The sequence below is a fragment of the Myotis davidii genome, unplaced genomic scaffold (assembly GCF_000327345.1).
Source record: "Myotis davidii unplaced genomic scaffold, ASM32734v1 scaffold98, whole genome shotgun sequence".
In the NCBI taxonomy this organism is placed as follows: domain Eukaryota; kingdom Metazoa; phylum Chordata; class Mammalia; order Chiroptera; family Vespertilionidae; genus Myotis; species Myotis davidii.
Window position 1 is genome coordinate 4,890,409 of NW_006294654.1, and position 13,472 is coordinate 4,903,880.

Genomic DNA, 13,472 nt, shown 5'->3' on the forward strand with positions numbered 1-13,472 from the left:
CTCCCGCGCCTCGCCCCTCCTTCCCCCGCCTCCTCCGGGTGCGCGCTCCTGTGCCTCCCTCGGCCTCGGCTCCCGGTCCGTGACCCCAGCAAGCTTCCGCTGCACTCACTCCCGCGCCCCAGCCTCGGGGGAAAGCGGAGGGACTGGGGGCCGGGGCGCCCCGCAGTGGCCTGCTCCCGTCGCCGCTGCGTCAGGCCGGGCCCGGCCACCTCCTCCCGCACTCCCCGCAGCGCTCCTCCTGCCCCGGTTCCCCCACTCGCTGCGCTGCCAGTGCCGGCCCTGCTGGGCCCCAGGGACCTGGCTACTGACGGAGGGACGGAGGGTGATCCTGACCTACACCCAAAGGGAGGATTCCACTACGGGAGAGGATTGTTGGACCAAGAACGAATCCCCGAGAGTGCCATGAAGCGCTGGCACAGCGACACCAGGAAACGTTACTCGTACAATCTCTGGTACGCATGAGGATACGAGTATTTCTAAGCCTTTATTTTATTTAATATTAACTTGAGCCCGGCCGGTGTGAGCACTCACCTATGAAGTAGGAGATGTGGGTTTGATTCCCGGTCAGGGCATATGCCCAGGATATGGGGTCCATCGCCAGTATGGGGGCGTGCAGGAGGCAGCCCGTCAATGATTCTCTCTCATCATTGATGTTTCTCTCTCTCTCTCCCTCCCCCTTCCACTCTGAAATCAATAAAAAGTATTTTTAAAAATATTAACTGGAGTCTATCTCATTCTCTGAGAAATTCAGAGTCTTCCTTAAGCAATTTCTCATGTTCATGGTTCCCAGCATTTTCAGTGTGCTCTTTGGTAGCAGTACCTTAGACCTGAACAAGGTGGTCCCTAACCTGTGCCACCCCTTTTAGGGACCTCCTACCTAATCCCAGTGCCCCATCCCATTTTAGACCCATCTCTGGGTACTGGGGACCCTGGAATTCCCTGCCTGCCTCCAGGGTGTTGGGGAACTCCTGCCCCTGAATCTTCCCCAGGGTGGGTCAACCCCCTGTGTGGTGTTGCCCATGGACCCAAGGCGTGGCTGTGGAGGCAGGTGGATGGAGGTTGGGTGAGGAGACCAGGAAGGCTGGGAATAGGAAAAGAAGGAGGGCCTCTCGCCCTGCTGCCCTTTCCTGGGCAGAAAAGGTCATTATTAAAGAATTAGAGGGAAGACTTGTTGCTCAGCTGTCAGCTCTTGCTACAGCTATACAGAACTCCTCATCCAAAGGCTCACCCCACCCTTGGGCTGGGGAGGCAGGAACCAGCCCTTTCACCTAATCTGGTATCTTCTGATGGGCCATACCAGTACATGCCCTAGGCCACGCTGTGGGGTTGGCTGAGGCTTGGTGGGGCCTGCATTGCAGTTGGACTTCTCCCTCTGCCTGTTCCTCCTTCCTCTCTGTGTTGATCACTAGTAAACACCCTTCAGGCCAAACTCAGTCTCAGTGCCTGCTCCCGGAGACCCAAACTGTGACAATTTGTCAAAACTGGAGCATAGAGTATAGTTTCTTTAACACTTGATAGATTGACTGTGGCTTTCAAAGAGTTAGACAAGAGTATGTGGGCATCCCTGTGTACTCTTGCACTGGGCCTGTGAATATCACAGCCGTTCCTAAGAGGGAGGTCCGTATGGAGGGTCTGGGAAGATGTGGATTTGATTCTTGACCCAGCTACTGGCCAACCCTGGGGATCCTGGGCACATGCCTTTTCATGTATTTCCTTAACTTCAAAGATGAGCACATCTACCTTTGTTTGGCCCATCTCACAGGTGTCTGAGAAGCTGGGATAAGACAACATCAGTGGAGGGGACCAGGTTATAGTCTATAATCTGTAAATCTCTATATGCACAGATGAGGTGGCAGTGATGTGGTTGTCCCACTCCAGTTTGAAAACTGAAACCGGTTGAACCATTTCTCCCCATCCAAAGAGCAGATCCAAGACAGCTAGAGATCAAAGAAAAGTCAACACTCAACACAGTCCAAGCTTTTCTTTCAAGGCTAGCTACTTGTCTATCTTCATTATAGGGGCTTTTGGCCACAAAAGACTCATGTTCAACATCCCAAAATCGTTATCTCAAATTTCAAGGAAGCAGAATAATCCAACAAGAACAATAGGAAAAAGAACAAAGATCACTATAGTGAAGAAATGAGAAGAATCTGGAATTGGTTATCAGGCCTAGTTTAAAATGAAGTCTGAGATTCGGCTAGTATAAATATACGAGAGGCCTGATGCACGAAATTCATGCAAGGGGCTTGGCCCTGTCACCGCGGCTTTGTCCTGAAGGATGTCCGGTCTAATTAGCATATTATGCTTTTATTATTATAGATGAACTCTGGCCCTGGTGGGTGTCACTCAGTTGGTTGCAGAATCATATAATCCACTAAAAGGTTGTGGGTTCGATTTCAGTCAGGGCACATACCCAGGTTTCTGGTTTGATCCCCTGTTGGGGCATGAGCAGGAGGCAACAGATTGATGTTTCATTCTCACATAGATGTTTTTCTCTCTCTCTCCCTCTCCCTTTCTCTCTCTATAAAAATCAATAAAAGGATGTCCTCAGATGAGGATTTTAAAAAATGTTAAAAATATGGGCTCTGGCATACATGAAAAAAAAACCAGCTAGGTAAATTACCACATATTGGAGTATTCATCAAAAAAAGGTGGCCAGTGTTATACATACATGAGTGTGTGTGTGTGTGTGTGTGTGTGTGTGTGTGTGTGTAGCAAGAGAAATTCAAATAATAAATTCAAGAGATAAGTTTAAAACTGGACTACTTGCCTTCACTGGTATGCTCAGTGGTTAGAACTCCAGCCCACACACCAAAGGGTTGTGGGTTTGATTCCCAGTCAAGGGCACTTACCTGGGTTGCAGGTTTGATCCCCAGCCCTGGTCAAGGTACATGTGGGAGGCAACCAGTTGATGTGTCTCACATCAATGTTTCTCTCTCTCTCCCTTACCTCCCTCCCTTCCACTCTATCTAAAAATCAATGAAAAAATCTCCTCAGGTAAGGATTAACAACAACAACAACAACAACATAAAACTTCTAGAAGATGACACAGGAGAAGATCTAGATAACCTTAAGTTTGCTGATGACTGTTTAAATATAACACCAAAAGCACTATAAGTTGGATTTCATTAAAATTAAAAATTTCTGCTCGGTGAAAGACACTTAAGAGAATAAGAAGACAAGTCACAGAGTGGGAGAAAATACTTGCAAAACACATATCAGACAAAGGACTTGTATCCAAAATATAGGGGGAAAAAGCTTTTAAAACTCAAAACAACAAAACAAATAATCCAATTTAAAATTAGGCAAGAAATCTGAAATAAACATATGAAAAGATTCTCATTAGGGAATTTCAAAATTAACTATTCTGAGATACTGCTGCACACCTATTAGGTAGCTAAAATCCAAAACACTGACAACACCAAATGCTGGAGATGATGGGGAGCAACAAGAGCTCCCACTCGGTGCTGGTGGGAATTAAAATAGCACAGCCACTTTGGAAGAGAGTTTGATAGTTTCTTACAAAGCTAAACATACCATACAATCCAGTAATTGTGCTCGTAGATATTAAGTCAAATGAGTTGAAAACTATGTCCACACAAAAACCTGCACACACATGTTTATAACAACTTTATTCATAATTGTCAAAAATTGGAAACATCCAAGATGTCCTTCGATAAGTGAATGATAATTAAACTCTGTTCTATCCATGCAATGGAATATTGTTTAGCAATAAAAACAGATAAGCTATCAAGCCACTAAAAGACATGCAGGAACCTTAAATGCATAATGCTAAATAAAAGAAGCCAGTCTAGCCAAAACCGGTTTGGCTCAGTGGATAGAGCGTCGGCCTGCGGACTGAAGGGTCCCAGGTTCGATTCCGGTCAAGGGCATGTACCTGGGTTGCGGGCACAGCCCCAGTAGGAGATGTGCAGGAGGCAGCTGATGGATGTTTCTCTCTCATCGATGTTTCTAACTCTCTATCTCTCTCCCTTCCTCTCTGTAAAAAATCAATAAAATATATTTTAAAAAAAAAATAGAAGCCAGTCTACACACTGTACAATACCAATTATATGACACCTATCTGGAAAAGGCAAAGATAGTAATAGGGAAAACTGGGAGCCAGAGGGAACGGAAGATATATAGGATCTCTTTATACTTTCTGCAAAACCTTCTGTAAACCTTAAAATGCTCCTTTAAAAAGTGTATTTAAGGGGCAGGATGTGGAGGCAGGCTAGAAGAGGTCACTAGGGGGGAAGAAGGGGCTTATGCAATACTTCCAAACATAAAGATTTTTTAAAAATTGATCCATCTCCATCCTGTGAGGACACAGGGAGAAGGCAGTCGTCTGCCAGCCACAGAGAGAGCTCTCCCCCAAAACCAAATTGGCTAGCACCTAGTCCTGGACTCCCAGCCTCCAAAACCATGAGAAAATAAATTTCTGTTGTTTAAAAAAAAATGATTATTGAAAATATTTTGGCCCAGCCAGTGTTGCTCAGTGGTTAACATCGATCAACCCATGAATCAGGAAGTGATGATTCCATTCCCAGTCAGGACACATGCCCAGGTTGCAGGTTGGATCCCCAGTAGGTGGCAGCAGGAGGCAGCAGATAAATGATTCTCCTCATTGATGTTTCTATCTCTCCCTCTCCCTTCTTCTCTTTGACATCAATAAAAACATTTTTTTTAAGAAGAAAATATTTTGGTCACTATTTATATGACTCCCTCTATCAAATTCCAGCATGCAGTAAATATTCTTATGAGGCATATAACCATGCATCACTGCCTTGTTGCCAGAGAGCACTCAAGGGCAGCAACACCACACAGCATCTGCCCATGCATTTGGTTGATGCATAGCAATTCATCGGATGATTACTTTAATTGTAATTTGGGGTTTTTTTCAGTGAAATGCTTTTTCTTACAGATGAACTTCAAATATTTAGTTTTCTCTTTAAATGAATTTTCACAAGTTTTCACAATTCACAATTTTTTCTACTAATGCAAAAATACATTGAGTTTTTCATTGCTGTTATTATCTATTAAATTATTGTTTTCATTAATTCTTTTCATTATGGTTTCCTGGTTTTTTATTTGCTTTTGAAATTTTCAATTTGCCAATTTCAGGTTATTGCTGGAATTTCTTTGCATTTCTATGGAAAAATAATAATAGATATAATTTAATTAATTTTATTTATTAAATCTGCCTTTACAATTTCATGGAATTGATTTTCAATATATTTAATTCTATATGAGGGTAGTAATTATATTTTGTGTACTTTTTTCAGAATTTTTATTATTTTATTAAGTGAAAAATCAAAGTTTTAATTTTCACTTTGTTTACTGCATACTTCATTTCTTTGATTTTTTTATTTGTTTAATTTCTTATTGTAAAATACATAGTATAAAATCTACCATCTTATCCATTTTAAGGTTACAGTTCAGTGATATTACACACATTCCTAATGTTGTGCAAACACTACCATCATCCATCTCCAGAACTTTTCTCATCTTGTAAAACTGAAACTGTATACACATTGACCATAACTCCCTATTCCCCGCTCCCCACAGCCCCTGGTAACCACCATTCTACATTCTGCCCCTATGATTCTGACCATTCAATGTATCTTATATAAGTGGAATAATACAGTATTTGTCTTTTTGTGACTGGATTATTTCACTTAGCATAATGTCTTCAAGGTACATTCATATTCTAGCATATTGCAGAATTTACCTCCTTTTTAAGGCTGAATAATATTCCATTGTTTGTCTACTACATTGTTCTTATCCATTCATCCATTGATGGACACTTGAATTGCTTCCAAGTTTTAGCTAGTGTGGGTAATGCTGCTATGGTCTTGGTGTACAGATATTTCTTTTAGACCCTGCTTTCAATCCTTTTGGGTATATATCCAGAAGTAGTCATTCTATTTTTAATTTTTTTATATATATATATTTTATTGATTTTAGAGAGGAAAGGAGAGGGAGAGAGAGATAGAAACATCAATGATGAGAGAGAATCATTGATGGGCTGCCTCCTGCACGCCTCCTACTAGGGATTGAGCTCACAATCCGGGCATGTGTGAGACATCTCGATCAGCTCTCCTGCACATCTCCCACTGGGGATGTGCCCGCAACCCAGGCTCATGCCCTTGACCGGAATCGAACCTGGGACCTTTCAGTCCGCAGGCCGACGCTCTATCCACTGAGCCAAACCGGTTTCGGCTATTTTTAATTTTTTGAGGACCCACCATACTATTCCACAGCAACTGTGCACATTCTCTCCACACTTGCTGATTTCTGGTTTTTTATAGTAACCATCCTAATGGTGTGTGGCAGTATCTCGTTGTTTTGACTTATAGTTCCCTAGTAATTAGTGTGGTTGAGCATCTTTTCATGTGTTTATTGGCTGTTCACACATCTTCCTTGGAGAAACATCTATGCAAGTCCTTTGCCCACTTTTGAACTGGGTTTTATGTTTTTGTGTTGTTGAATTTAGTGGTTCTCTATATATTCTGGGTACTAATCCCTTAATAGATAAATTATTGGCAAATATTTTCTGTCATTCTGTGCCTTTTTACTCTGTTGATAATATCCTTTAATGTACAAAATTTAAAAATTTGATAAAGTCTACTTTGTCTACTTTTCCTTTGTTAACTATGGTTTTAGTGTCCCACCCAAGCCCATGGCCCTCTGGCCTCCAAAGTTCCTGATGAGATATCTGATGATTATTTATTGAGGATCCCCCATATGTAATGAGCTGCTTCTCTCTTGCTGCTTTCAAGATTCTCTCTTTGAGCTTTCAAAAGCTTGACTAAAATGGGTCTCACTATGAGTCTTTTTTAGTTTATCTTGAGCTTCTTGGATGTTTATATTCATGTCTTTCATCAAATGTGGGGATTTTTTCAGTAATTATTTATTCAAATATTCTCTCTGCCCCTTTCTCTTGCTCTTCTCCTTCTGGGACAATGCATATGTTAGTCCACTTAATGATATCCTACAGGTCCCTCAGATTCAGTTCCTTTTTCTTCAATCCTTTTACCCTCTTTTCCTCAGACTCAATAATTTCTATTATCCTATCTTTAAGTTTGCTGATTCTTTCTTTTGCCTGCTTAAATCTGCCTTTGAATCCCTCTAGTGATTTTTTTTTTTTGTGGTTACTGTACTTTTAAGCTCCAGATTTTTTTTATGTTTTTCTCTCTGTATTGATAATTCCGTTTTGTTCAGTCTGAGGTGTGTCTTTTTTTTTTTTTGAGGGCCTTAATTTTCCCTGTATGTGCAGTTGTTCTTTAATGTCCTAGTCTTTTTTAAAATAATTTTTATTGATTTCAGAGAGGAAGAGAGAGGGAGAGGGAGATAGAAACATCAATGATGAGAGAGAATCATTGATCGGCTGCTTCCTTCATGCTCTCCCTCCCCCTGATCAAGTCTGCAACCTAGGCATGTGCCCTGACCTGGAATCAAACTGTGACCTCCTGGTTCACGGGTCAATGCTCAACCACTGAGCCACACCAGTCAGGCTTTAATGTCCTAGCCTTAATGAAGGGTGGAAGGGTGTTGATCCTTTAACTCTCCTGGAAGTCACTTCAGCTAAAAAAAATGAGGGGCTTATAAAAAGGAAGCAAGGTACAACAAGAATGGCCATCCTTCTCTTTGTCAGTACTTCCTTGACCAGCGGCATCAATCAGCAATCAGAGCACAGACCCCTGACACTTGGAGGACAGGGCCCTTATTGCCAATCCTGGTTCCTGCAAGCTGTGTGCAGGCTACTCCGGGAATGGGTGCAGGGCTTCCGCCACAGGGCTGGGAGTGGGGACGGTAGCTGTTACTATGGGCTAAGAGCTGAAATTGACCAAAATTAACCACAATTTACAAGTTACTGTCAAGCTTCCCCTGAAGTTGCAAGCCTTCAAGGATTCCCAAATAGTTCCATCAGACAGATTCTGCCAATGCAATCAGTTTACATGATGAGACAGATTCCTGGTTCTTCCTAAACCACCATCTTCCCAGAATCATCCCATGATTTGTTCTAAAGAATGAAGATGATCTAGAACTGTACTGACCAAAAGATTTTCTCAAGCCATAAAAAGGCTTCAAGTTCCATTGAGTGTTTCGCATTTAAATACTTATTTCTATATATACTTATTTACGGAAACACTTTTAATTAAATTCTAAAGCTACTAGAGTAATAAAACATTCACAGCAGTAAATAATGATTTTGAGTCACTAATTAGGAATTTATAAGGAATGTCTTGAACTTGAATTTGAGGACCTTGTAAGCCTTCTTTTCCTCAGCGTAGATGTCATATTTGAAGTTAGCAAATGAAGCGATGGCCCCTGAAAACAACGCCACCACCGAGCCCAAGTATTGACAGCAAAAGATATCATGATTTCTATGCATTGGATGCTCAAAATGAGAAGGGACATTCTTTTATGAGATTGGTAACAATATCAGAACGCTAGTTTAAAAGTCATGAAATTGATAACTAAAGTTAAAAATGCCTCACACAAACGCCGAGTTGCTCTTTTTATCTACCTGCATGAAAATTATTCACAGCCTAACTGGGACCACCCCAGGCAGAGGAAACAGAAAAGAGCCCCCCATCACATGATACTATTAGCAGACATGCGGATGGCATTTCGTATAATGGAGACACACACTAATCCAGACATTTATCAATTGACCAATGTAACTGCAAATATGCATAACTGTCCGTTCATGGTGCTAATTAGAAGGCTCCACAAGCAAAGTGCCAAATCAAACTACTGCAGATGAATTGTTTGAGGTAATAAATAAAGATTTTTCAAAATGAAATATAATGGGCCCTGGCTGATGTGGCTCAGTTGCTTAAGCATCGTACCATGAACCAAAAGGGCACCACTTCGATTCCTGGCCAGGGCACATGCCGGGGTCGCAGGCTCCATCCCTAGTGTAGGGGGTATAGGAGGCAGCCGATCCATGTTTCTCAATCACATTGATGTTTTTCTCTCTCCTTCTCCCTTTCTCTCTCTACAATCAATAAAAAACATTTTTTTAAAGAAATATGATGGGAACATTGCAAGTGTTTGTGCACTCATGATTTTGCTTCCATGTCAGGAAGGTAGAAAGGCCCTATATGGTATGACTTTTATCCAAAATCTTGAGATTCAAATTACACATGCTGTTTTAGTTAGAGAGAAGCTCTCATATGTAAATGTTTGTCTATAGTTCTAAATTGCTCATTGAAGGATGAAACCAAAATGGGAAAATATAACAAAACACAAGCTCTTGGAGTCCACCTGATTTCAGCTTTCAGTGACGCATGTGATTAGATTTGGTTTTTCATACCAAAGAGTGTTGGCATTCAAAGTAAGAGTCGTCAAGAACATGTGCAAACCGAGACCCAAAGAAATGCAGTATTTGCCCAAGATCACATGGTGATTAAAAGCCAGAGCCCTCTAGCACCCAGCCAGGGCCTTTTACAGGGTGAAAGGCTGTGTTAGCCACTGTCCCCACTCAGGGGCTTCCAAGCTGCTTCCTCTCAGCAGCCCAGCCCCATACTTCCCCGTGTAGTGTCAGGGATTGTGCCTTCACCCCACTCTCACCGCTGGGTGTCTAAGACCCCATGAGGGAAGGAGAGCAGGGTGCAGGGACGGACCTCACACCTGACCATCCTTCTGCACAACTGCTGTGTAAAGCTGGTGGCTGGGGAATGAAGCTTGGATGATGAATGATGCTCACTCAAGGGTGGGCACCGGCTTGGTTCCCAGCTGTCTCCTGGGTGCTCACACCACGCCCACAAGGCCCCTCCTGGTGGCCCCAAGGGAACTCTCCTCCCCCTGGCTTCAATGACCATCTGTCCCCTTCGAACCCCCACCTCACTAGGCTCTGGAACCTCTCCTCACTCCACTATGGCCCCGTCCTCTCCAGGTTGCAGAGGGTGTGGGCTTGTGAAATGCAAGGCCAGGAAGAAGCCTTCTTTCCTCTGCTTTCCACAAAAGGGGATGGGGGTAATAATAAAGGATGGGGCATGGGGCAGGATCGAGTCAATATCTCAGACATTATCCTGCCACAAAGCGCTTGAGGGTCTTCAGCACACGGCCACCAATACTGTTCTATTGGACCAATATTCAAGCAATAACATGTTTGCTTGTACACATTCTGACACGTTAAAATTCATGTCCTGACAGTATTCCTACCTAACGGGAAGTCACGACCGTGGGCCCTTCCTCAGTCTTCACGAGTGTAAAAATTCACTCTCACAATATTTAAAGGCTGTTGCCAGGCCTCGGCGCCATCTGCCCCTCCAGGGGTGTTGGGTGGAGTCTCTGCCCGAGTCAGTCCTCAGGCATCTGCAAACCCAGCGGCCACCTCAAAAGGCCTGTTAACTGACTTACTGAGAACGACTTTTCTAATTTTTAAAATACAATCCCCACTGCGGCATGGACCTTCAACTGTGCCCACTTACTGTGCAAACATTCCTTCCCACTTGCACTCCACGTGAGTGAGGGAGGGTGGGAGGGATTCTTTAAATCCCTAGTAAATGCCGAGCTGGGAACTGTCCCAGGAAAGTCCCCGGGCAGGGCCAGCTGCCCCGCTCCCTCCGGAGGTTTGTGCACCTGCATGACTATGAAGTCTCCTGTGGGTCTAAACCCTGGCAGCTTGTGGAAACCCACCCGAGCGCAGCATGAGGACGCAGGGCTGCCTTTCCTCACCAACGCACAGTAGAAAGCTGAGTTCTCTGCCATCTTTCAGGGGAGGCGCCCTCTGGTCTGCTGCCACCCAAACCTGCCTGTGCCCCCACTGTGCTGAGCTGGCAGGTCCTGGACATTTCATAGCGAGGGCAACACACCCATTCTCCACACTCAGAGCCATCACTTCGGTCACCAGACATCTCTGGCTGCTGGCACAAAACCCACCTATTTCTTTAAAAAAAAAAAAAAAAAAAAGACCTTGGCTTAGTTCATCAAAGGAGGGGATAAGGGGCCTGGACTAGGCTTGGCCTAGGAAACATGCAGAGACAAATGCTTTTTAACACCAAGAGGCTTACGGTGGGACAGGCTGGCCAACTCGGTGTCAGTGAGGGAGCCGACGTTGGACAATAATCACCTCGGGAGGCAGAGGCAGCAGATGCTGCAAACACCTTCCATGTAAGGCTGTTGGCTGCCCAGCTGGGGCTGGCTGGAAGTCAGGGTGCTGATGCCAAGAATATTTAACTTAATTTCCCCCCATGTAAGCGCTGTGTGAACCCTTTAATCCAGGGGGCCCGTTTCTCTGGAAGAGTCATAATCATGAGAATTTACCTTGTACACGAACGTTCCAGTTGCCTTCCTTACCCCGTTATTCTCCTGAATATCCCAGAGACCGCTGACTATTCTTGAAATGGAAGCAAAGGGCAGAGACCATTGTCCACCACCCAGGCAGCCCACTCCTGTCCCTTCCAGTATCCACTATACAACCCCAACCAGGTTACTGAATGTGAACACAAAATACCTACAGGTAGAGGTCTTCTATGGATTTCAGTGTTATACACAATTCTGGGGTGAGGGGAGAGGTCAGGCTACGACAGAAATTTGGGAGTCTGTAGCTAATACTTACCGCCATGACACTGGATAAGATCACCAGGAAGTGATCTGAGGATAGAAAAGAGAAAAAGTCCAGGACTGGGCCCTGGGACACTCCAATGTGTAGGGACCAGAGAAATAGGAAGGAATCAACAAAGGAGACTAGAAACATTAGACCAGTGGTTCTCAACCTTCTGGCCCTTTAAATACAGTTCCTCATGTTGTGACCCAACCATAAAATTATTTTCGTTGCTACTTCATAACTGTAATGTTGCTACTGTTATGAATCGTAATGTAAATATCTGATATGCAGGATGGTCTTAGGTGACCCCTGTGAAAGGGTCGTTCAACCGCCAAAGGGGTCGTGACCCACAGGTTGAGAACCGCTGCATTAGACAGTGAGATGAAACTAAAAACAGGGTTATGGTACCCTGGACTGTAAACACTTTTTTTTTTTTTTTTTTTTTTTGTTCTTACCTATTTGCAGTGAAACTATTAGGGGCAAAGGGAGGAGGACTCAACCACATAATAGCACTAAAACCTCCAAGCCTATAGTCAGAAAAAATCACACCAAGTTTAGTCAGTAAAAATGATTAGCATTTAAAATATATTTTAATGAGAACACTTCTAACATCTTTAAATAAAAATGACTTGCACTTTTCAATCTGGAACAGTTCTGGCATTAGGGCTTAATTGCTTTCTGGTCCACGGGTTTTAGCTGCCACCGGACCACCAACTCCCCATTGCTCTTGAGGCAGGTGTGAGCCATGTCCTCCTCGGTGGGGAGTCCTTGTGGCAACTTCAGGGGCTTGATTCTTATCAAATGTTTAACCACTTTCAGTTTCGCGTTCACCGAAGGGATGTTCTTGTGAACTTGAGGAGTGTGCGCCTACAAATAAAGGGAAATAGTGTTAGAGATCAACTTCAAAAGCACAGGTGGTCCCATGCTTCAGTAAAATGAATGAAGGCTCATTCTATCTAAATCAAACTTCCAAATACATTCCACTAAATAATACATTTAAACAAAAAATATTAAGTATATTCCTTAAAGTTTAAAAAGTGCCAAATTTAAACCGTGCTAAAGATGACTAAAATCCTTGCATACCTTTTCTATTCCAAGCATCTTTACTACATCTTTTTCCCAATACGGACGGCCTTTTATACTTTTTATTCTGGTAACAATATGCAGTTTATGAGGGTGCTGTGGATCCCCACCATATTTTTCATGATCTTCTGGTGAAGGCTGAAACACCTAGAAAGAAAGAATCGTAAATGGTAAATTTTCAACTTACATAGTTTATATGTACCTCCTTTTTTCCCTAAAAAAAAACCCCCAAAAAACCCAAAACCAAAAAAACCCAAATAACAACATAATGATCTCATCCCTAATCTATAATAAAAGTATAATATGCTAATTAAACTGGACAGCTGAACGACTTTCCGGATGAAGCTGGGGTTGTGAGGGCCAAGCCCCTTGCACAAATTTTGTGTACCAAGTTATTTTATCTTTCTAAAAATAACATGTTTAAAAAAATAGTAACATTAAAACAAAGAATCCTTGTTCTTACTTTATCTGGAATTCTTGACTTGGTAAATTTATGACGAATCCAATCTGTACAAACGAGAGACTCCACACCTTTTGTCACCGTCTAAAATATAATATAAAACATTAGTTTTTTAGAACTGTCTAGTGCAGAAACCCATATCAATTTTGGGGTGACAAAAGTCTGTTTTTACCTAACCTGTAATTTTATTTATTTACTTTTTAAAATGTTTTTATTGATTTTATTCATTTATTTATTTATTTATTTTAATCCTCAGGGAAAGACAGAGAGAAATATTGGTGTGAGAGAAACGAATCGATTGTTTGCTTCCTGCACTCACCCCAACCAGGGCACGAGCCAGGGAGGAGCCTGCAACCAAGGTATGTG

At 42.9% G+C, this 13,472-nt stretch overlaps 1 protein-coding gene across 1 annotated transcript; it reads right to left on the reverse strand.

Moving 5' to 3' along the window:
* Window positions 1–12,116: 12,116 nt before the first annotated feature.
* On the reverse strand, window positions 12,117–13,217 carry LOC102766839 (39S ribosomal protein L30, mitochondrial-like). Its single transcript, XM_006769032.2, has 3 exons — window positions 13,110–13,217; window positions 12,647–12,793; window positions 12,117–12,430 (listed from the first exon to the last, which is right to left on the reverse strand). The coding sequence occupies exons 2-3, from the start codon at window positions 12,662–12,664 to the stop codon at window positions 12,224–12,226; spliced, it is 225 nt and encodes a 74-aa protein (XP_006769095.2). The 5' UTR covers window positions 12,665–12,793; window positions 13,110–13,217; the 3' UTR covers window positions 12,117–12,223.
* Between the last annotated feature and the right edge of the window lie 255 nt (window positions 13,218–13,472).